At 50.9% G+C, this 24,534-nt stretch overlaps 1 protein-coding gene across 1 annotated transcript; it reads right to left on the bottom strand.

Moving 5' to 3' along the window:
• Nucleotides 1-488: 488 nt before the first annotated feature.
• On the bottom strand, nucleotides 489-17,277 carry SOX13 (SRY (sex determining region Y)-box 13). The gene is made up of 13 exons (XM_006887981.1): nucleotides 17,080-17,277; nucleotides 15,608-15,719; nucleotides 15,431-15,517; nucleotides 8,514-8,686; nucleotides 7,983-8,051; nucleotides 7,530-7,644; nucleotides 4,294-4,379; nucleotides 3,903-4,065; nucleotides 3,176-3,285; nucleotides 2,953-3,049; nucleotides 2,366-2,509; nucleotides 1,765-1,981; nucleotides 489-774 (listed from the first exon to the last, which is right to left on the bottom strand). The coding sequence occupies exons 1-13, from the start codon at nucleotides 17,275-17,277 to the stop codon at nucleotides 495-497; spliced, it is 1,851 nt and encodes a 616-aa protein (XP_006888043.1). The 3' UTR covers nucleotides 489-494.
• Between the last annotated feature and the right edge of the window lie 7,257 nt (nucleotides 17,278-24,534).

The raw sequence follows: 24,534 nt of genomic DNA, 5'->3' as shown, positions 1-24,534 counted from the left end.
CAAGGAACAGCCAGGCCCTTGCACACAAAGTACAAAGTGATCCTGGAGACAGAGGAGTGACTGGAGGTGTGTGTGTGGGAGCGAGTCCTGGTCCCACGGAAGCTGGCCCAGCCAGGACAGCGGTGGAGAGGAGAAGCATGTGGTCCCAGCGGACAGGTCTGCAGCGGCTGTACCCTCAGCAGGGTAGACTTGCAGGAGGGATGGTCCTACCACGTCCCCTGGTCATAAGCCTCAGGACCAAGGAGTTCTGCCAGCTCAGCCCATCCCCGCCACGCAGCCCCATCCACCGAGGTGAACAGCCAGTGCCTCAGGTGTGATGGAGAAGAGGCAGCGCCTCTCGTGAATGTATCTACAGGTGCACAGCTGCGCCCATCTCCCTGGCACGTCCAAGTCCAAGTACCAATCGAGTCCAGGTTGGCTAGCTGTGCCCCTCAGGTTGGGGAACTAGGTCTTTTCCAAAGAAGGGGCAGCGCAGCGCACGGTGGCCACCAGGTTTAGTCCGTGAGCACCACCAGCTCCCCGTCACTCTTCTCCTCGCCCTCGGAGTCTTCCTCCTCGCTGTACCGGTACATCTCGCCATCGGCCACTGAGTGCCTGTCCTCCGCGCCCTCGCTCTCCTCTCTGAGGCTGCAGGTGTTGACGATGACAGGCATGTTGGGGTCCAGGCCCCCCCGGGGCACGTAGTGCTCCACCAGTGGTTGTGCCAGGGGCACACCTGCCGCCCGAGGGTACAGGACATCTGTGGAGCTCAGCTGCACCTGGCCAGCCTGCGGGCTGCGGGGCCGAGAAGGGTAGGGTTGGAGACCTGCCCTCACCCCCACCCCAACGCGGCTCCCCGTGGCCTCCCCACGCTCATCCACCCCTCACCTGCTTGGCTCTGCAACTGATATCCTTACCCTGCACCCCCTGCCGCCTCCCCCACCCCCAATCTGCTTTCTGACGAGCAAGTTCACTGTCAGCTTCAGCCACACACACTTCTTGGCACATTCCATACACAATACTCTTGGGAAGTGTGTGCAATTCCACATTTTGGAAATTGTATCCTATTTTGAATGCTCCAAGGGAGTGCCTATTTCAAATAGCTCACTAGGATGAGTTCTTTGGCCAAGTCAAGAATCTTTCTGTGGGACTATTTTGAGTTTTTGGGCTCTGGCTGCTCGCCTATTGCATTCAGAAGAAATGGAACCCAGCGGTGCATTTTTTCAGGGTGGTTGTTGTTTTTGTGTGTCATCGAGTCAGAACCGACCCATCGCTGACGCTCCAGTGGGTTTTCAGAGGCAGTTAATCACATGGGAGGAGATCGCCCATCCTTCTCCCACGGAGCAGCTGGTGGATTCAAACCATGTGCCTTCAGGATTGCAGCGCTGATTTTTATCACTGGGACACACATGACTGATCCCTGATAGTCACTCTTCATTATATACCTCTGCCATCCACAAAGAAAACACACACACACACACACACACACACACACACACACACACACTCTGCCATGCTCAATGACCCCTGGGGTTACACACACAGGTCTAACCACATCCTGGTAATGTTTCGTCACACACATGCACATCACAGTTCACAGGCAGCCACTCAAGAGTTACAGGCCTGTATCTTTAATTACAAAGGACCCGGCTGGGCCACACATGCACAGCACCTAGAGGCCCAGCCCCTCAGTGACCACACACACCAAAGCCAGTCACAGACCAGTCACACACAGAACTGAGCCCCAGCTGAGCCCCAGCGGCTGTGTGGGGCGGGCCTGCTTACGGGATCACGTAGCTCTGGCGGGCATCCTGGCGCCGGGTCCTCATGAGGGCCTTGTACTCGCCCACCCGCAGCCTCTTGCCCTCCACGATGCAGGTGCGCTTGGGCCGCGGCTTGTACTTGTAGTCGGGGTACTTCTCCAGGTGCTGCCGGCTCAGCCGCGCCTGCTCCTCATAGTAGGGCTGCTTCTCCTGGTTGCTCATGGCCTTCCAGCGGGAGCCTGGCCCGGCCGCGGGAGGGACACCCAGTCAGTGCTGAGCCCAGCCGACGACCACCCCGACACCCCATGGCCGCGAGTCTAGAGGGGACTTGGGTCTCGGATTGGAAACAAGGCAATAATGTGTCCAAGCACCTCCTAGGGGGCTGCACTGATGCACGTGTGATGTTTTATGTCCATGGACAACCAGCGGAGGGTGCGGTCAGCATCCGCTCACCTCCCAAAGAGCCAGAAACTCTTAAGTTCGGTGGAGGCCTCTGGTTTGCATAAACCGCCGGGCCCAGCTGTCCCCATGACTCCCGACCCTCCAACCCACTGGCTTCCACCAGAGTTCAACTTAGGTGGCATATCATGAGCGGCCCCCAGCGCCCCGCCCACGGTCCTCACCCAGGATCTTGCTGATGCTGGAGTTATGCATGTCTGGGAAGGTCTGGAGGATCTTCCGCCGCTCGTCCTTGGCCCACACCATAAAGGCATTCATGGGCCTCTTGATGTGGCTGCTGTTCCGAGACTCTGGGAAGTGGCGAGAGCCTGGAGGGCGGGGGTTGAGTCAGCTGGGTGGCCTGGCTGGGGTGGAACCTCTACCCACTGCGGCAGAGAAATGGGTAGCCCCTACTTGACCACCACCAGGCTCTGGGAAGGTTCCCGGGGCAGCAAGCTCAGGACAACCAAGACAGGAGCAGAGGGTGACACGGAAACCAACAGCCAGGAGCCAGGTATCAGCATCACTCAGCCAGGGACCCAGACAGACGAGGGACAGACATGCAGGGGAGCAAAAGCTGCAGGGCCCCTCAGCAGACAAGGGGGAGTCCACGCGATGTAGGGGAGCATGTATGCAGACGGCAGGACACATAGCCCCAGGGAAGACTCCACAGGCACACTACAGGGGTGAGGGGACCAAGGCCCAACAGGACATGACCCACCCTGGCCCTGGTGTGGACGCAGCAGCGGGCCGTCCTGCCCGGGGCCCTCACCATCCATGTCGCAGCTCAGCATGGCTTCTTCCAGTGGGTGCACACAGGTCTCCTCCAGCCGCTCCTTGGCTGGAGACGAGTCCAGGCTGATGAGTTCCTGAGGGTGGACAGAGGCAACCTGTGCAGGAGTCCCGTGCCTGCCCCCACGGGCTCTCCTTGCGGTGGTCTCGGACTCTGGGTTCCCCACCGCCTGCCCAATGCTCCCCAGTTCAGGGCCCTGTACCTTATGGAAGGGAGTGCTGGGGGAGCCTTCCAGCGCCCCGCTGTGGCTGTGTAGCAGCTGCCGAGCATCCTGGATGGCTTTGGTGACAGCGTCCCCTTCACCAAGGAAGCCTATTGGGACACGGGTGGGGCAGAGGGAAGGAGCACTGACAGGGTCCACTAAAGCCACGTTCACGTCAGCTGCTGCCGCACCCCTTCCAGCAGCCGCCCTGTGAATTCCAGCTCCCTCCTGCCCCATCCTTCCACTGCATTGCACATCTCCCAGGGGCCACCATTAACCCCCAGCAGCTCCTGCCAAAAGACTGAGCTCCAGTGGTTCACGGGTAAGGAACTGTGCTGCTAATACAAAGGTATGTGGTTCAAATTTACTGTCTGCTTTGGGGGGAAAAGTGGGGCAAATGTGAGATTTACTGCCTCTGAAAACCCACTGGAGGGTCAGTTATGGGTTGGTTCTGACTCGACAGTACACCCCTACAACAAAACCTGCCAAAGACGAAGAATGTGAGTAACAACCCCCAGAGCTGTGCCACTCTGTGGTCTGGACTCTGGATGTTGGGGTGCCCAGATGGATATGGGGAAGGGAAGTAAGTGGAGGGATGGAAGGCACTTAGTGTTGGAATGAAAAGCGACCAGGGAGAGTAGGTCTCACTTCTGATTTACCAGAACTACAACCTGGAGACGTCCCCCCTGGGAAGGGCCAAAGACGCTGGAGGCAACAAAACACTTACCCAGGGGCAAGTTGGGTGGGCTTGCCTGCAGGTCCCGAGTGGGGGCCCCATGACTTGGGGGGCGGGGTCCACAGTTGCTCATTTTCAAGCTAGGGGAGCTGGAGGTGTTGGGCAGCTCGGGGGCCTTGGGCTTGGCAGTGAGGTTGAGGGGCTGGGAGGGCTCCTGGGGGAGACCAGGAAGGTCAGAAGGTGAGAGAGCAAAGGGGACCCCACAGGAGTGCAGAGGAGAGAGGAAACAGGGACACAGAAAGCCCAGCATACCCAGAACAGACCAGAAGACAGAAAAAGAAAAGCAAAGGGATATGTGAACAAAGGATTCTAAGAGTTGGCCACCACACCCCCCCCAAAGCCCCCCAGGGAGGCAGCCCGGCCAGGGGAGCAAGGGTGGTACCTGCAGGGGGTGGTGGGTGGCCATGGCCGTTGTCCTCTTCACCACCGGGGCAGGAGGGCTGTGCAGCAGCTGCAGCGGATACTCCACTGAGGAGAAGGCGGCAAGGACAAAGTCCTGGTTCAGCACTGAGCAGCAGACACCCTGCTCCATGAGACCCTGGCACCACAGGTGGGCAGCGTTCTGGGGCTGGCCCAGCTCCCCCCAACGGCCCTGCCCTGCCCCAAGGCCACCAGAGAACCTCCAGCCCCCCATCCCCACCCTCCCTGCTCCTGCCTTTCCTAAACCCGACACTGGCGCTCCAAGAGGGGGTGCAACATCGATCCAGTCTACCGGTGTTTCTGTCTTGTACCTACTGTGTGTGTATACATCTGGTGTGTAACACTTCTCCAGTGCAATAACATGTATAATGTGGCACATAACATGGGCTTGATACATGATTATCCTCTTTCACAGGTAAAGCAACTGAGACCCAGAGAAATTGAATGACCTGCCCTCGGGGCTGATAAATGATAACATTAGGATTTGAACCTAGGTCCTCTAGGCTTTGCAGCCCATTCCTCCCCCTGTACATCCTACTCCCTCTCATCTACCTATCCCATCCTGTCCTGCTCATGCTTGATGAGACCCAACTTCAAGGAGACAGCAGCGCAGCTGGCGGCCGGCCGGCCATGTCTATCAATCCCTATGCACATGGCAGGTGGTGTTAGGGCAGCACCACAGGTAACAGTGAACTATGTTCCAGCTGAGGGGGCTAGAAGAGGCTTCCAGGGGGAATGGAGAGGGGACCTGGTGCCCGAAGGATGGGCAGAGCGCAGAGGGACCTAGATTGAATTCTATGTGTGAGCAAGACAAGGCCAAGACAGACCAGGCTTTCGGATACAGTCAGAGCAGAAGCCCTAGATGCTGAGTACTAGAGTCTGGACTCGCTTCTGATGCTTGTCACCTAGCGAGGGGCATTACCTGCCCTCAGCTTTAGGAAGGAGGACTTGGTAACTCACTACTGGCCCCCTTGCCTGGTAGGATTCGGGAGCAAACAAGGAAACGCACTTGTCTGTGCTGGTCCTTCTTCCACAGCTCACAAGCTCCAGAAAGCACTCTGCAGTCCCTCCCCAAGCAGGCCCCAGGCTTCCTCTCCTCTACAGCTCAACTCCGCATCCATCTCAAGTGGCCAGGGTTTCACGGCATTGCCCTGATCTAACCCTCAAGCCTGCTCCTTCCCCAGTTCCCCTCAGCTAAAAGGAAGCTTCCCTCAGCACAGGGCCTGACTTCTTCACCCACTGTGCTTCCCCTCTGCCCCAGTGCTTATCACTAGGCCAGGTGTAGGCTCAGGTCAGCTGGGTGACTAATAAGGGCACACCCAAGGCCTAGGGGCCCTGGAGTGGATCCAAAGGAACTCTCCTGGGGGCTTTCCTGTTCCTGCTCTTTCTTGTTGGGGGGACAGAGACGATGATCCAGAAGGAATTGATACTTCTGAGCCAAATATGGGCAGCATCTCAGCCCTGTTCCCATAAGCCTTCATTATTATGGCCCAGTAATTCTGTTTCCACACTTCTCCTCGTCCCTAGCCTATTTTTATGAGCTGTGGATTTGACTAGGATACCTAGTGACCCTAGAAATAACAGATTTGACCCTTGCCCTAGCCTGAGCCAACCCCACCATCTCCAACACACTTGATTCACTACTGGTGTCACACTTGTGTTACACTTGATGACAGTCACTGTGTCAATCCATCTTGTCGAGGATCTTCCTCCCTTGCGCTGACCCTCCACTTTTCCAAGTAAGAAGTCCTTCTCCAAGGACTGGTCCCTTCTGGCAACCTGTCCAAAGTCTGTGAAATGGAATTTCAAAATCTTTGCCTCCACGGAGCAATCTGGTTTCATCCTGTCCAGGACAAACCTGTTTGTTGTTCTCTTGGCAGTCCATGGTATGCTCAAGACTCTTCTCCAGCACCACAACTCAAAGGCATGAATTCTTCTTCTGCCATCCATAGTCATTGACCAGCTCTCTGTTGGACAGCAAGCAACTGACAAGGTCATGGCTTGGATCAGGCGCACCTTGTTTTCAGACTGACATCATTGCTGTCTGAAGAGGTCCTTGACAACAGATTTATCAATGCAACTCTGAAATTTTAATTTCCTGACTGCTGATTCCAAGGGTCCAAGGGTGTTGATTGTGGATCCAAGTAAAACGAAATCATTAACAACTTCAGTCCTTTCTCCATCTATCATGCTGCTACTTATCAACTACGTGGTGAGAATTTCTGTTTTCTTGATGCTGAGATGTAATCCATATTTGAAGGTCATATTCTTTAATCTTCTGCAACGAGTGCTTCAAGTCCTCCTCACTTTCAATGAGCAAGGCTGTGTCACCTGCATAGTGCATGCTGATGATGAGTCTTCCCCCCCACACTAGGCCAGCTACCTCCCTAATCGCTAGAATGGGCTCAACATCCCCCTGCTTGGCTCTGCTTCCAGCCATGCCCTCTCCATTCCATATCATTCCAGAGCCAGGTGGCCCCTCCACTCAAATGGTCAAGTTCAACACCCTGCAGAATCAACGGCAAACTCCAAGCTCTGGCTCCAACTGGCACAGCCTCCCTCTCAACCCTCCCTGACACCCAGGGGTCTCTTGTCGCCCTCGTCCCATCATCACAAACCCTCCCACTCTCCCAGGGCCAGATCAAACATGCCTCCCCAAGCAGCTTTCTCTGCTTCTTCAATTACTACTACCTTTCTCCTTTGTCCCTCCCCAGTGTACAGATTCCTGGAGCTCAAGGGCCCTGCTCTGCCCACGTGGCCCCAGAACTGTGGTGTCTGCCACATGGCAAATGCTCAATCCATGAGTGCGCAGCATCCCAGTGACCGGGGCGAGGCAGAGAGGTGTGGCCAGGCCCGGAAGGTAGGAATGCTAGTTGGAATCTGGAAGCGTCAGTCTCAGTTAATATTTAAGATATTAATGTTCAAGATATCAGTGTTCAACAGAGTTCATGATTCTGGAGCCAGAACTGGGGAGATAAGCCCTGGATTGCCCACATCACCTTATATCTGACAAATACATTATGGTTTCCAAACAGCTTTTTCTTTTCATTTGCCCCGTGAAGCCCACAAAGAAAGAATGATTCTTCCATAGGATGGATCCAGAAAGGCCACACCGCAGACAAATGAATTAGGATGGACTCCTTCCTGACTGCCTCACAACCAGCTGGCTGTGGTGGGGGATCCCTCTCTCCCACTCACCTGGTTTGCAGGGGATGGGCTGGATAGGCAACGCCAGCTGGGATTCAGGGGTGACAGGCAGAGGCTGGTGGCTTGGAGGGAAGGCTGGGATCATGACATAAGGCATGTTGACCTGCTGAAGGTGAAGAAGCCCAGGGTGAGTCCCAGATGCGGTCAGCACAAGACACAGGGTGGACCCACCAATGAAGGTAAAGATGGGGGACAGTTTTCTAATGACTCCCTCTGACTCCATGCCACCCTCAATTCCCAGGTGGGGAGGAAGATATTCTGGGCCCCTCCCCTTAAAACAGAGCGAGGTTAGTGAAAGGTCTAGAGCAGAAATGACAGCCCCTCTGGAGGGTCACTGGCCCCTTGAGCAGAGCCATCTCCCTGTTCCCTCCTTTCCCTGGCATCTCTGCAGCCTGGTGTCAATCACCCCCAATCTCCCACTCTTCCCAGCTCACCCATCTTTACCTGTATCTGCTGTTGAAGGAGGTTGATCTTATGCTGCTGCTGGATGAGCTGTTGCTGCTGTTTTGCAATCTGGTTAGAGGGAAAGAATGGGCCAGAAGGCCACAGACATGAGGCCACCAAGGGCCCCGGGCTCCCCTAGAGCTGCCTTCCCAGACCTAGATGTCTCTGCCTCTGCACTAGGACTAAACACTGAGGTTAGGCAGGAGCAGGGGCCAGTCGCCCTCGGAATTGATCCTGCTTTTGTGAAGAGCTCCCCGTTCCCTTCAGGATGCTCACGGATGGAGGTTGGCTGAGAAGCCGTCAGCTATTCTAACTACAGAGTCCCTTCGGCCCCCAGCCAGGCCCCACACACCCTCCTCCAGGCCCTGTGAATCAGCTAGAGTTGGGAGGCGTACAGCCTCTGTCCACAGTCCCCAGCTCCCCGCCGTGAGGCAGCACCCTGCACTAGCCAGGCTTGCCCCGAGGGACTCCTCTCTAGAGCCCGACAGAGCCCTGCCCTGGAATGACAGCCACACGTCCAGCCGGTCCCACCTGCTCCTGCTGCTGCCGGGCCAGCTCCATCTGCTGCTGCTGCTTCTCGAAGAGCATGGCCGCCATGTTCTTCTGCTCAGAGTGGGCCGTGAGGAGCTGGTCCCGCAGGGTGGACAGCTGGTGGATCATGACCAGGAGCTGCAGCTCCTTCTCCGCCAGGCTCTCCTGGGTCCCTGCCCCACAGAGAAACAGCCACAGCTGAGGTTTGCCTCTCTCTACCTTTCAATGTGATTTTGGTGGAAGCTGACAGACCAAACTGGTTTTCCGTTTCACAATTCCCACACATTTTGCTTCATGACATTGACTGCAATCCCCACTATGTAACAGGATTCTGCCCACTTCCTCCTCATGTTTTCCATCTCCATTCAGCCTTCCTTCCTATCCCTGCCTGCCTTCTGAGCTTAATCCCTAAGCAAACACTGCCCTGTTAGAAGCTCTATCTATGTTCGTATCAGTACACGCTGTAAATAAATCCATATATACACACAGAGTCAACAGGGGCAAAGCCATGTAGGCTTCTTAATCGTAACTAAAGTCCCTGAGGGAATGAGTTGCTGGTCCTGAGGCCTTGGAAGCACAGTCTCAGTGGACATCAAGGTCAGTGGCGTAACATAGTCCACAGAGCTCTGGTGGCCCGGTGGGCAAGGAGCTGCCAACTCAAAGAGGCAGTTGCAATCCACCAGTTGCTTCTAGGGAGAAGGACGGGTAATCTCCTCCCACGTGATTGACAGCCTTTGAAGACCTGCGGGAGGGTCAGCTATGGGTCAGTTCCAACTCACTGGCACATGCTAACAAGTCCACAGGGCACTGCTCTACATTCTACTATAGAGGCTAGTGACCTTCAAAGGGTGAAAGCAGTCGTCTCAGGTGCAACAACTGGCCTCTCCCTGACCTGGCCAAAGAAGAGGGAACAAAAGCAATGATGAACTGAAACAATCCGTCCAAAGGTTTAACGAACCACATGAACCTCAACTTCTATGACCCTGAGGCCAGAAGGCCTAAGTGGTATCCTGACCCCCTCTGAAAGGAATCAGAAGAGGACACGAACAGCGCTGGGGAAATGGAGAACAAAATAGGAAAACCAAAAGGCCAGGCTTACAGCTTCAGGGAAGAATGGTGGCACTTTTGAGACTACGGCCCTTAACCACATGTCAAACTCAGATCAAAACTCATCCCCCGCATGGCTCAACCTTCAATCAGACAGCTGACGACAGGCAGGTAAGTCACCAGGAACACCAAGGCGGCTTTTCAGTCCCTAGAGTAACCAACCACAGAAGATCAAAAGAGCAGCACTGGCCTAAAAATAAAGGCCCGAAGGCATGAAGAGGGAGAGAAGGATTCATAGAATTGAGAATTACAGGGGGACAAGTGTCATTACTTGTGGGAATCATAATGTGGTAAAGCAAAAAAGTGTAGTAATGGTTGAATGAAAAGTCAATCTGCTTTGTCAACTTTCAATCAAATCACAATTTTAAAAATGCTGCCTTTTGTTCAAGTCAAGTTGACTGTTCCAAACAGTTCTTAACTCCCTCATGTTACTGTTTACCATCTTGGCTGAAAGTTGCTACAGGGCCGGTAGTGAGTTCAGGTTCAAGTTCGGAGGGTGTCTGGGCACCACAGATTTGAGCAACCCACTATTCTCTAATAAACCAGGAAGCCTGGTCTTTCTTGGGATTTTTGAGTTTGGCTCTACATTTTCTCCCGTTCTATTCAGAACTGCACCCAGCCATTGTTGGCAATAGAAAAGCTAACCTTTTAAAACATTTTTTACGTAGCCTAGAATAGTTGGAAACTAATACTTTTATAATACCTTAAGCAAAAAGACTCTTTTATAACGGATACAACAGTAAAAGACTAACCTCTCAATTCATAGATGCCAACCTCTCCCAACATTCTATGTTAACGCAAAAACTTAACTTTCACAAAATAATATTTCAAAAGGAAAACCTCTCCTCCTGGTCCAGCAAGACAATTGAAAGAAGTCTCCTTATCAAGTGGAAGCCCTTTTTGTTCTCTTGGTCTCCCAGGACAATTGACAGAGCTCTTCTTATCAAGCTGAGGCCCTTTGTTGATGTTTGCCTGTCCACCCTGCAATCTATGGCAGAGAATTACTCCCTTTCAGTCATGACGCATGGATGGCGCCAAGCTATCTTGGGAACCTTGATAAGACCAGCTGATTAGTCCAGCACACCCTCATCAGACACCAATACCTGGAAAAGAGAAGCTCCTGGGAAGCTGTCTTACATCCTGCTGTCCTGTGTCTCCCCTCTGCAGGTCCCTGCAGTCTTCAAGATGGGGAGGCAGGTATGGCTAGTTCATACACCATATACCAATGGATAATAAAATCTGCACTTTCCACTCCAACCCCTCCCCAAGACTGGGTGGCAGGCAGCTGAGCGTCTGCTTTATGGTAACAAAGTGACCCAAAGAGAGTCACTCAATCCTTAGAATAACCAGCAAAAGGCAGCATCTGCCCAACCATGAAGCCCCAAAGGCAAGGAGTGAGACAGGATTCATGGGCACGAGAATTACACGGAGAAATGGAGACAAGTGGGATTACACTGGGGGTATGTAAGAGTTGTGGTGCTGGAGAAGAGTATCAAACATAACATGGAAAAACAAATAGGAAACAGACAAACAAAACAAATAGGTCCGTCTTTTAGAAGGTGAAACCAAATTTCTCCTAAGAGGCTGGGATTGTGAAGCTCTGTCTCATATACTTTGGGCATGTGGCCAGGAGGGACTGATCCTTGGAGAAGGACATCATGCTTGGGAGGGTGGAAGGACAGCACAGGAGAGAAAGACCCTGGATGAGATGGATTGATACAGTGACTGGGGCAGTGGGATTAGGTGTGTTGGAGTCAGTGAGGCTGGCTCAGGACAGGGCAGGCTTCAGAGATATTGTACACAGGGTCGCTATGAGTCGCAGGTGACTCAACAGCACATAACAACAATGCTATATTAAAGAATGTGCATAAACAAAGGGTTGAATGAAGAACCAATCTGCTTTGTAAGCTTTCATTCAAATCACATAGAAGAAAATGCTGTCCTTTGGACCCTGTTGCGAGGTTGGTTGTTCTGAGGAGTTCCTACCTCCCAGGTCCTACTATTCACCCGACAGGCCATCATTTGACCAAATTTTGGTAGGTGGAGGTTGAGTTCTGTTTCAGGCTGGAAGGTGTCTAAGTCCCACAGTTTTGGGTATTCCTGTTGGTCAGTACCACTGAGTCGGAACCGACCCATAGCCTACCAACTAGCAGGTTTCCAGGAGAGGTTTCCACGCTGGAGGAGACTGCCCACCCCTCTCCTGTGGAACAGGTGGATTTGAACCGTGTGCCTTTGGGTTGGAAGTGCAGCTCCTTACCCCACATCCTCCGGTGCTCCCTGTCTCTCCCACACCAGTAAGCCTGGCGTGGTGGTTTGGTTTTGTTGAGGGTTTTTTATGACTTTGAGTTTGGGTCCGTATTTTTCTCTCACCCTACCAGGATTTTCTCTTGATTCCTTTAAGAAGTCAACAGTGGCTGAACACCACCCACTGCTTGTCTCAGGGTCATGGACGTTGAGATGCATGAGGTCTGTCAATCCTTTAAACCTAACTGTTCCCTTGTATGTTTGAATTTTTTTCCTCTTCTTTGCTCGTAGACCAGGAGGGACTAGTACAAAGCTGTTCATGAGTTTTTAAGAGCCTGACGGAAAATCCTAAGGGGAAGCTATGGCGGTTTAGTGGTAAGAAGCTTCGCTGGGATCTCAAAAGGCACTGGGTTCGAACAAACCAGCCGCTCCAAGGGAAAAGGATGGGCAGACTTGCTGGAGGGGCATCTACGGGGAGGTTCCAACTCAAGGCCACACAACAACAGCAATAACAATAGAGACCTGAGGCCACTAGGGACCCAAGTAGAATTTGGATCACTGTCTGGTGGGCTTTGTCATACTAATTGACCTTGATGTCCAGGGTGGTTGGCTCCATGCTCTAAACTCTAAACCCCCAGGCGGCTCCTCCCCTCAAGGTGGTTTGGTTAGGAGGTTTTCCTGACTTGGCCTCTCTTTGACTCTACCACACAGTTATGTATGGTTTTGCATTTGTTCACCTGTCAGTCTTGTCCGTCCACCCATTCACCCAGTCAGTAAATGCTAAACTCTAGGTCCCTGAGAGAGGCTGAGCGACACAGACAACTAAGCTGTGCCCGCATCATGTTATCCTGACAACTATCTAGTCCTAGAACGTCTCCACCGTGAAGCACCAACTCCAGGCATGGGACATTCTGAGCATTGGCCATCTCAGCATCCAGCCTGGAGTGTGCACAAGGTCAGCGTGGACAATTATGCTACATGAGGGGCCACTGGGACACTCCAAAGGCTGGATGACAGACCTCATTCAAGTCCCATTTCAATCCATCCTGTCTATGAGGCATGGGGAAGTTACTCAATTTCTCTGCCCCTTAGCTTATCAGTAAATATGTGAGTGCTACAAGAGCTTATTCACTGGGCTGCCAGCCGTGAGGGTGAGGTGAGACAACAGGCGAGAAAACGTAGGGAAAGTCTTTAGCCCAGTGTCTGATACATGGTTCTCAACCAGTAAACCTCAGTGCTTCTCTGACCTCCAATTTAGCTAACTTCCTGATGCAATTATTTGTCACAACTGTATTTTTTTAAAATATTACTTTATTTACAAAATTTGAAATCTTGTTTTTGAGAACAGATTCTTCCAATTTCCCTGACAACTGTTTATTTTTAAGCTTTAGGTTGAAGCTCAATTTGCATCAGAATCACTCAGGAAGGCTCTGGAAAATACAGAGGCCAGGCCACCCTCCCCAGGGGAAGGTGCTGTGAAGGCCAGGCTTGCACCGTTTCAAAGTTCCCAGTGGGGGTGTGATGATCACATATTGGAAAAATCCCTGTCACTCTACTGAACTTGAGCTCTCTCTCACTGCCATTTAAGTTGCAACCAGCTCAGAGGTGACCCTCCAGTGGGTGGAATCCAACCAGCAGCCTTTGAATAGTCACTTCTGATGCACTGAGTGGGGCCCTCCCAACTCAACTCAGCCTTGGAGTCGGCACTAAGTTGGAGCTGACCATCCGCTGGGTTTCCGAGGCTTTAACTTGCACGAGAGGAAATGGTCTCCAGAGAAGCCTCAGGTGAATTCAAACCTCAAGAGAGGCGTGGCATTTGGATTAGCAGTGTGACTTCCATCAATGGTCCAAAATTCTGGACCACGTAAGGGAATTTTTGCCTAGAATTGTGAATGATGTGAGGGAAATTCTGACTAATCTTGCAATTAGGCAAAGGAATGACAATAACAAGCCCGGATTCAAAGGGTCTGGTAAGAGCTGGACGGTTTTATGGGATTTGATTCCCATCAGGCTACCCTTCCTGTATAATATGATTCCTTCAGGATTTACACTCTGTAGTCAGGGACCTCTCTAAATTACTGAGGAGCAATGCTGTCAGTTTGAGGACTAAGGTGCGCTAGATTCAGGCCATGGTCTTTTTAGTCACTTGCTATGCATCTGAGAGCTGGAAAACAAATAAGGATGACAGAATAGGAATTGACGTCTTTGAGCTGTGTGGGTTGGAGAGGAGCACTGAACATCTCATGGACGGCCAAAAGAACAGACAAGTCTTGGAGAAAGTGTAGCAGAGTGCTACTTGGAGGCATAGGTGATAAAGCTTCATCTCACATGCTTTGGACATGTTGTTAGGAGAGTCTATTCACTGGAAAGAGACATCATGCTTAGAGAGGTAGAGAGTCAGTGAAAGAGAAGGAGACCCTTAAGCAGATGTACTGACACAGTGACTGCCGCAATGGTCTGGAGTGTGTTAAAGCATGTGATGATGGAACAGGACAGGACAGGGTTCAGAGCCGTTGTTTATAGAGTCACTATGGGCCATACCTGGAAGGCACTGAACAATTCCTCCTGTGTGATGGAGCTCTGGTGGCCTAGTGGTAAAATGAGTTGTGCTACCAACCCAAAGGTATGCATTTCCATCTACCAGCTGTTATGAGGGAGATAGATGGGCAACCTCCTCTCTTGCAATTTACAGCCTCTGCAAATCCACTGCAGGGTCAGCTTGGAGTCGGTTCTGACTTGACAGCATTCCTTGTATGAGAATGCAACTGATGCTCGGGGGTCCAGATAAAGGATGCCGGTGACTTCTGACAACCCCGACAAACCTGCCTGGATTCTCCCAGAAATCTGATTTCTGAGTTCATGGCATTGGGGTGACCCACCCAAGCCATCACCTTGAGGTGTCCTTTCAAAATTTTGAGGTCTTAAGGAATTCAAAGAATAACTTAGTACACAGCCCACTGAAGACTGTTTGCCTTGGCCACTGGGTTCTTTTGGAGAATTGTCTATATGCAGATGTAGGATCTGAGCCTGGAAAAATGTACGTTCTTAGCGATTGTTTCCAACCAAGTGGACCCCTCCAAGTGTTTTCAGGTTCTCTCCTGGCGCATTCATATGACGATGACATCACCCGATTTCCAGTGTCATACTGAGGGTCCAGTAGATGCTGCCCAACTCAAATCCTATTTGATGGCCTAGTGGTCAGGAGGTCCACGATCAACCCAAAGGCATGTGGTTCGAATCCACCAGCTGCTCCTCAGGAGAAAGGTCGGCAATCTCCTCCTTTGTGAGTTATAGCTTCTGAAAACCAGCAGAAAGGTTATCCCTGAGCCGTTCTGACTCAACAGCACATAATAGCGCAATAAACAGATTCGGTTACACTGATTGTTGGTGTTTCTCTAAGTGTTTAGATTTCTGACACTCCCTCGGGCCAGAGAGAACCCAAAGTGGCCCAGTGCACATAGTAGGGTTTCCTAGACCCTCACTCAGACTGTACTACTCAGGATTTCATGGCCGGCCAGGCTCACAGCAGAAAAGGGAGCTACGTGACCACACGCTAGAATCTTTACCTTTGACATCTTTGGTCTCCACAGAACTTCTTCCCAGAAACCTCTCCTTCCAGTCACTGGATAGCAGTTTCTCGATGGCCGGCACAACTGGAAGGCAGTGTGAGGATCAATCAGAACAGCTGCCCACCACCATCCTGCCCTGCGCCCCCCCACCTTTACCTTGTGCCAACGTCTCACCTTCTTTTAAGTTTCGGTTGAAGTCCAGCTTCTCCTGGCTTCCAGAAGCAGCCTCTGCAGCTCCTGGTCTCTTGGGTTCTGGGGACCCATTGCTCTCAGGAGAGCTACAGTCCTGCAAGACACCTTGAATTAACACCATCACCCCAAAAGAGGGAGGAGGCCGCTTGCTGGAAGGTTGAGCAATCCCAGATGCTCCACCCACTCCTGCAGCTTCAGGGGGAGGGCTCCTCTCCCCCCACCTCCCAGGGCCTCTGCTCTGACCTTACTCTACACAGTGAAAAGAACAAAAGATTTCAAGACAAAAGGCCTGGGTTTCCATCTGGGATCGGTGACTCACAAGCTGCTTGATCCCACATGATTCTCTGAACTCCTCTGAACCTGACTTTCCTCTTCTGAAAATGGAAATACTCATACCTCCCCTGTCACAGGACTGCTGAAGGGATCAAGGAAGTGATTGTACGTGCCGGGGGGTTGTCACTGCAGTCATGGGTCCAAAGCCAGCTATTAATGTCTATTCCCCTGCAGACACCTGCCACTCTGGCCGGGCTGGTTCCTCACAGAGCCCCGGCAGACCTCTCCTCACTTCTCATCTCAGTCCTCCCACCCTGGAAAGTCCAGCTGGAGTGGGGGTTCAGTACTCCAGGAAGTCCTCCTTGATATTGCTCCTTCCATCACCTCCCGGTTAGACCCCTCAGAGCCCTCAGACTCTCCTCACTTCTGTTCGTTTGCCTTTTAACCACATTCCCTTTTTAAGCATCCTGCATGAAATCCTAACATTTTCTAAGCCATGCCAGAATCTTTACTGATCATGTGGTTCAATTTCCTCATTTTAAAGGTGAGGAAATGTATTTATTATCTTTAATCATGATTTCGCTCTTCTTTGGGTAATAAGACTGACTCTCCCCCATCTCAAATCATGGGAAAAGCTGGTTGACACCTTTAATCCAAATTTCCAGTGTGTATCTCATCTCCCTAGTCTAATACGATTCCCAGTGCTGGACACAGAGTTATCAGCATGCAGTAGGTGAACTGTGAAAGTATCAGGGAGGTGCAAAGGGTTAGCACTCTTGGCTGCTAACCAAAAGGTTGAGGGTTTGAGTCCACCTAGAGGCACCTTGAAAGAAATGCCTGGTGATCTATTACCAAAAAAACCCCAGTCACCAAAACTCCTAGAGCACACAGTTCTACTCTGGCATGTGTGGGGTCACTATGAGCTGGATTCTGCACCAACTGGCTTGGTGTGAGGTACGTGATGAGTAAGCACAAGAATGAGTCCACGTCCCGATGGGCCACGTGACCTGGTATCCAGTAGCAGCCCCTCCTCACTCACCCCTGCCCCGACAGTGAACTTTTCTACCTGCATCTACTGCCCAGTGAGGGGAGGGTGTCTGCCTCAGCTTAACAGAGCGGTCAGGTGTGGCAGCGGCATGAGGCTATACAAAGCAGGGGAGCCCTGGGGCAGAATCAGGTACCTGGGCTGGAGCTTGGGGGTCAGTGCCTTCCTGGGGGGCCTGGGCCGGGTCTCCAGGCTGGGGTTCAGCTGCAGCGGCCGAGCCCTGAGGGGACTCATGGCAAGTCTCCTTCTTCTCTTCTGATTTGATGCTGCAGTTCACCATGGTGCCAACTCCATCCAGGGCCAGCTTGGCAGAGATAGGGCTCCTCATGGACATCCTGCGGGTAGGAGGAGCAGGGCCACATGAGGGTGGGAGGGGCCTCCAACTCCTCCACCCACCCCAAGCACCAGAGACAACTCTGCCTTCGGTGCCCTCAGGTCTCCTGGCATCCCTCAGACAGACACACTCATGCATTTGGAACCTGCGATGAAAATTCAGAAAAGGCCTTTGTGTCCCTCTTTCATGAATTTTAAATTTTAGATTTCAATTCGATAGAAAAGACGGAGGCCAACTTTTGTCACTCCTTGCCTGTTGTCTGTTGTTTTATCATTCCTCGCCTGCTGCAAATTAGGGTTAAATGGTTCACGAAGGTCAGAGTGGTAAGGAATTGCACTGCCACCAGGAAGGTGTGTGGTTTGAATTCACCAGCTGCTCCATGGGAGAAAGGTGGGCAATCTGCTCCCGTGTGATTTACCAACTCTGAAAACCTGCTGGAGGGTCCACTATGGGTTGATTCGGACTCAGTGGTAAAAATAAGGTCAGGAAAGTCTGCTGTTAGGGACCTCTCCAGGGTACTGAAGAGCAATGGTGTCACTCTGGAGACTAAGGTGCATCTGATACAGGCCATAGTCTTTGCTATCACTTGTTATTCATCAGAGAGCTGGACAATGACTAGGAAGGATAAAAGGAGAATTGACGCCTTTGAGCTGTGGTGCTGGAGAAGAGTATTGAATGTACCATGGACTGCCAAGGAAACAAACAGATTCATCCTAGAGAAGGTGAAAACAGGCTGCTCCTTGGAGGCAAGGATTCTGGGGCTTCATCTGACATACTTTGGACATATTGTAAGGAGGGCCAGATCCTTGGAGAGGGACATCATCCTTGGGAGGGTGGAGGGACAGCACAGGAGGGGAAGACCCTCTATAAGGTGGATTGATTCAGTGACTGGGGTAATCGGGATGGGTGTGTCAGAGGCAATGCGAATGGCACAGGATAGAGCAGGGTTTAGGGCTGTTGTGCATAGGGTCGCTAGGAGTCGCAAGCGACTCGACGGCACATAACAACAAGAACAATTGAGCCAAATAGATAGATGCATACTTCAAACACACACACACACACACACACACACACACACACACACACACACACACAGGTGTCTATCACTTATCCACCAACATAAGGTCTGTGAAATAGGATATTTTATGATTTGGTATCAGGCCATACAGCCTGTATGGAACCACAGGCCTGAGCCGTGTGTGTGTGTGTGTGTGTGTGTGTGTGTGCTGCTGTCTGCAGCTATGTTCTACAAGACTCTACCCTTCTCTGCCAACCCAGAGCTACTGGCTGGGAAGAGGGGAGATGCAGAGGTGTTTGCTCCTGGCCTGGTGGTACTGGCACCCCTCCCCCTTGGACTGCTTGCAGCGCTCAGAGGGAAGGTATGCAGTCCTGTGACTGATGGGGATTCACCCTGGAGCCCCCATCTCTGGCTGGACAAGGTTAGGGGCCTCAGGCACGCACAGCTTCAGGAGTTCTTAGGGAAGAAGACAGCCCCAGGGACTAGGGAATGATCCAGAATCCCCTCTTGCTCTGTCCCTTGTTAGTCTCATTACTTGGGGACACCTCCGGAAGCCTACCACTGCTACCGAAGCCCTGATCCACCTCTATAATAATCAACACGATCCCCTCCGGCCTCAGTTCCAGCCTTGAGGGGTCCTCCCAACCACAGCCACAGACGGAGCTGTAAACAAGATTCCAAGACACCCATGAAGCCAAGATCAGGAGAAATACCTCCTGAAGCGCCTGCTGAGGGCCTTGTCCTGGAGACCCAAATGGGATGGGGGTAGCCTTGGGCCGGAGGACAGCCAGAAGCAGCCCCAGGGCCAGCCACCAAAGGTTGTGCCTTACATGCAGAAAAGATGGTTCTGGGGCAGGAAGCCCCACGGACCCTGAACAGTGGAGTCGGCCTGGGTAAGGGCTTCAGGGGGTGGGAGGGTGGCGCACAGGGCGGGCAGGAAGCATAATATAGACCTGAGACAAGAGGTTCAAGTGCAGTTCACTGCTTAAACAATGGTGCATCCACACAGGTGAGAATGCGGCCAGTGAGGCAAAGCCTTCAACCCACAGCTCGTATGCCTCCCAGAACCTGTGCATCCACAATGGTGAGAAGCCCCACCAGTGCAGCCAGGACATCTTCAGTCCGAGTGCCGGCCTCAGCGACGGCGCACACACACAGGGATGCATACCTGCGGCCAGCAGGGAAGGCCTTCATCCAGAGCAACACACAAAGGAGCACAGCAGCGTCCCCCAGGTGAGAAGACCCAGGGTGCCACAGTGCAGCAAGCCTGCTGGTGGCGCTTCCACCTTTTCCGGCACCTGTGGGCCCACATGTGTGAGAAGCCCTTCGCTTGCAGCTCCTGCGGTCAAGGCCTCAGCCCAGAGCTCAAAGCTCATCTAGAACCAGAAGTTCATACGGATGAGGGTGGGGTGGCCAGTCCACACGAAGGCCCCGGGGAGAGCATTCTCTCCTACCTACTCTCCCACGTTTCCTACCCTCCCATGTGGCCAGCTAGCTCTGCTTAGCCAGTATCTCCATCCTTTCTGGTTGCGGGAGTGGGGCAGGAAGTGTGGACATCTTATGGGACCACAGTGACATCCGCAGAAAGGATGTTACACGGCACATACATGTACACACATTTGACTGTTATCTGTACTAGTTAATGTTCTATAAAGTCCTCATCACAAACATACTCGGTGAGCCTTCTCCTACCTCAGCTGAGAACAACTCTGAAAGTTCCATGAATGTTTTCAGTGAAGACATGGATGAATTTTTGAATAGAAAATCTACATTCAAATCAAGAATGATCAACTGTATACACCTGTGTGTCTGTGTTTGTGTACTATTTGTTAATGAACGGTCAAAATTTAAAATCAGTAGCTACCCACACACAAATCTGGCTTTCAACTTTTCTTGAAGTTGCCCTTTGGCAATGATTGGCAGGAACTGAGTAATGGGACACTTTGCTTAGTTCTCACCATTCTCTAATACCTGGTCCCCCCAAGAGCACGATCTGTGGCAGTGGTTAAAATGCTTGACTGCTAAAAAGATTTGTTAAAATGCACCAGCAATTCCACAGTGTTGTTTCTTCTATATATGTAAGAAAGCAGTTGTATACATAACTGTAACTACTGTCTACTTCTATAACCTTGGAAATTCAACGGGGCAGATCTACTCCAGCTCAATGAGTTGCAATGAGTCAGAATTAATTTTATGTCAATCCATTAGTTTTCCAAGTATCAACTGCCCCATATACTATTGGGAATTGAATTGTATTCTCCAAGCAAAAGATACTAAGTTCTAACTCCTGTACCTATGAGTGTGAACATACTGCGTTGTTGTTATATGCCTGTTGAGTTGCTTACTACTCATAGTAAACTCATGTACAATGCCCCTGAAACATGCTTTATCCTGTGCCAATCTTACTGTCTCTGACACACCTACCCCATTGCTCCAGTCACTGAATCAATCTATCTCACTGAGGGTCTTTCCTCTCTTGCACTATCCCTCCACCCCTCAGAGTACGATGCCCCTCTCCAAAGACTGGTCCCTCCTTGCAACATGCCCTAAGCATGTCAGACGAAGCCTCAGAATCCTTGCCTCCAAGGAGCAGCCTGGTATCACTTTCTCCAAAGCAAACCTGTTTGTTCTCCTGGCAGTCCATGATGTGTATTCAGCACTCTTTTCCAGCACCCCAGCTCAAAGGCATCAATTCTTTCTATCATCCCTAGTCATTGTTGAGCTTTCTGATGCATAGCAAGTAATTGTGAAGACTATGGCCCGGATCAGGCGCATCTTAGTCTCCAGATGGACGTTATCTTCAGAATTCTGGAGAGGTCCCTGACAGCAGACTTTCCTAGTGCAATTCATCTTTTGATTTCCTGGCTGCTGGTACCAAGAGTGTTAACTGCAAGGCCAAGCAAACGAAAGCTGTTAACAGTCTCAATCTCACCACCATCTATCATAACACTGCCAATCTGCCCAATGGTGAGAAATGTTTTCTTGATGTGAACACGTTGTTTGTTGTTGTTAAGTGCTGATGTGTCACAGGCGATTCATAGCGACCCGATGAAGGAAAGTCCTCGACACTTGGGTGTTTTTCATCCTCTCTCCAGGTTCATAGGGTTTCCGGAGGCAAGCTATTATGGAAGTGGATGCCACTCCTCATTCCAAGCTTGTTTTAATTGGGGAGCTCCACCCCACTCTGTCCGCTTTGGGTAGCCAACCATTAATGCGTTTGACACACCAGTGTCACAGTGTTCAGCCTCACAGCAACCAAAAGTGACTGTGGTACGGCGACTTATACACCAGGGCTATACGACCTATATTAATGAGGCCATATGAGAATAGTTGGGTCCTGAACCTATTCTCTTCTGAACAAGAGGTCAAGTGAGGATCTAGCTACAAGGCAAAGAATGCCAAGAAGGTCACTGGAGTAAAAAAGGAATATCCCTCGAGCAGATGCTCTGAGTTGGACTTGACAACCCTCCTGTCCAGTCAACCTGCGTTCAGATTCCTGGCCACCAAAACGGAGACAATTCTCTCCTCTCCTTTCCTCTAAAGCCACTGAACTTGTGGTCACAGCAGCACCAACAAACTGCTGGTTTTCTTTCTTAGACAAGAGTTAAGATAAAAATGAAATAAATTCCTCCATCTACCAAAAGGAGAGTGGAGGGGAAACCAAGCTGAAGGGATCAGTAGGTTTAAGACAATTGTTTTCTTCTCTCTAGTTTCTCATACAGAATATGGCTCCTGTAATCATCTGGATGTGAGCAGGTGTTGATCCCAGCCAGCTGTCCGCACTGTCTCAGCTGCTCCCCATCGCTGCCTTCCTCCTACACCCTGACTGGGCAGACAGAGCCGTTCTCCTGTTATTAAGTCTTGTGGAGAAGTGGTCACGGTCAAGTCAGACTCTGGGCCAGAGCAGCAGGTGTCCATCCCTCACCTGCCTACCTTCCAAAGACACTGGCCAAGAAGCATCCAGGGACCAGACTCAGGAGACCTGGGCTCCAAGGCAAGTTACTTATTCTCTCCACACTTCATTTCCTTGTCTGTAAAATGAAGATAGACAATCCCTATGTGCCTCACAGGTTTTTAGGTATTTGTTGAGAATTTGGAAGAGTACATGGCTTAAAAAGTACCATATTGTGGCAGCTGTTTGGTGTCATCAAATTGGCTCCAACTCTTAACAACATTATGTATAAGAGAAAGAAACCCTGTCTGGTCCTGTACCCGCCTCACAATCTCCACTGTGTGTCAACCGTTATTGGAGTCACCATGTCAGTGTATCTCAGTGAGGGACTTCCTCTTCTTCAATGACCCTCTACTTCTCCAAGCATGATGTCCTTTTCCAGGGACTGGCCCCTTCTAACAACAAGCCCAAAGTATGAAACATCATCTCACTTATTATCCTTGTTTCTAAGAAGCACCCTGGCTTCTCTTTTTCCAAGACAGATTTAGTTGTTTCTTTGGAAGTCCAGGATAGATTCAATACTCTCCCCCAAAATCACAATTCCAAGTTGTCAGTTCTTCTCCAGCCTTCCTTATTCATCATCCAACTTTCATAAACGTGAGGCAACGGAAAATATCACCGCTTGGCTCACGTCTTTAAACCTACATCCTTGCTCTCTTCATCCCCCCGTAAGTCCCTGCTAGTTAGTGACCGTGGCAAATACAACTGGTTAACTGAAATGTTGGAAGACTGAGTTCAACCCAAAGCACCTTAGAAGGAAGACTTGAGGAGCTCAGGAAAATCAGTCATTGAAAGCCTGATAGAACACAGTTTTACTTTAACTCACATGCAAGTCATGACTCTAGTCTCCTCACTTGAAGGCAGCTCAGTCACTTATTCTGTTTAACTTACTGTTGTTGTTATGTGCCTCTGAGTCAGAGCCAAAGGATTCACAGCTGAGTTGAGTAGGTTTTCAGTGTTAGTTAATCACATGGGAGGAGACTGCCTATCTTTCTCCCACGGAGCAGCTGGTGGATTTGAACCACGTGCCTTTGGGATTGCTTTTTAGCCCTAGGCCACCAGAGCTCCCTGTGCAGTCCCCAAACAAACAAAAAAACAAATGAGAATGTTGCCCATGGAAACTTGAGTTTTGATAGCTCAATTGTTAAAGAGGCTGTCAGGGACCACCCTCCAACAGAGCAGAAACTCTGAGCCCAGGGATCTGGGGTGGGTGATTCTGAGACAGTTAGGTTTGAAAAGCTTATTAAACTTTCATTTTTTTTCCTCTTATTTTTTTAAAATTTATTTTATTATTTTTTGTATGTGTACCATCAAATCGGATCTGACTGGCACAGGAGGAGATTGCCTCTGCTTCTCCAGCAGAGCATCTGATGGATTCAAACCACATACCTCTGGGACTACAGTGCAGCTTCTTGCCACTAGGCCACCAGAGCTCCCCTGCTTTTTTTTTTAACTTTTCAATAATTGAGTGGATTAAAATACCCCAACACCCACAACAAAACCTCACATGGGGATTACATTTTCAGGAGAGATGCAAAAACCAAGCATAGTAAAATAAGTCTTTAAGTAGCAGCAGCAGTATTGTATTTGCATACTGTATTAACTCTATCCACTTAAAACGTTTCCTATAACATGTTGTTTGTTGCTGTTATTGTTGTTGTTGTTATGTGCCGTGGAGTGGCCTGTGACTCATAGTGACCCTACGTACAACAGCCCTAAACCCTACCTTATCATGTGCCAATCTCACTGTCTCCGACACACCTACTCCCATTACCCAGTTACTAAATCAATCCACCTCAAATTAAAATCACACATTTCCATGTCTTACAGAGAGCTCTGGTGACCTAGTGGTAAAAAGCTGTAAAGCTAACCCAAAGGCACGTGGTTCGAATGCACAAGCTGCTCTGCAGGAGAAAGATGGGCGGTCTCTTCTCTTTCAATTTAGTCTTGGAAACTCAGTGGAAGGTCAACTATGAGTCAGTTCCAATTTGCAATGAGATTAACTGTTGAATGAAATGTCTTAAGCATTTGGTTTGGTTCCAGCCTACACATGAGACCACACTAGACTGCTGTCCTCTCACTTTCAAAACGCCGGACATCCTGGGACCAAAGGTGGGCACTGCCAGACACAGAGATGAAGTGGCCAACCTTACCCCTAGTCCGATGGCCTCATTCAGAGAAGAGACCCCTGTTCTGCTCGTCCAGCTGGGAGTCCCCGCCCCACTGCCCAGGGGCCTGGAGCGCGTCCAGGAAGCAGTGGCCCAGCCCATCCGGGCACTGGGAGGGG

The sequence above is a fragment of the Elephantulus edwardii genome, unplaced genomic scaffold (assembly GCF_000299155.1).
Source record: "Elephantulus edwardii isolate Elephantulus edwardi_28Jun2011 unplaced genomic scaffold, EleEdw1.0 scaffold00063, whole genome shotgun sequence".
In the NCBI taxonomy this organism is placed as follows: Eukaryota; Metazoa; Chordata; class Mammalia; order Macroscelidea; family Macroscelididae; genus Elephantulus; species Elephantulus edwardii.
Note: the sequence above shows the minus strand (reverse complement) of the source record. Positions and strands in the feature narration are given on the sequence as shown.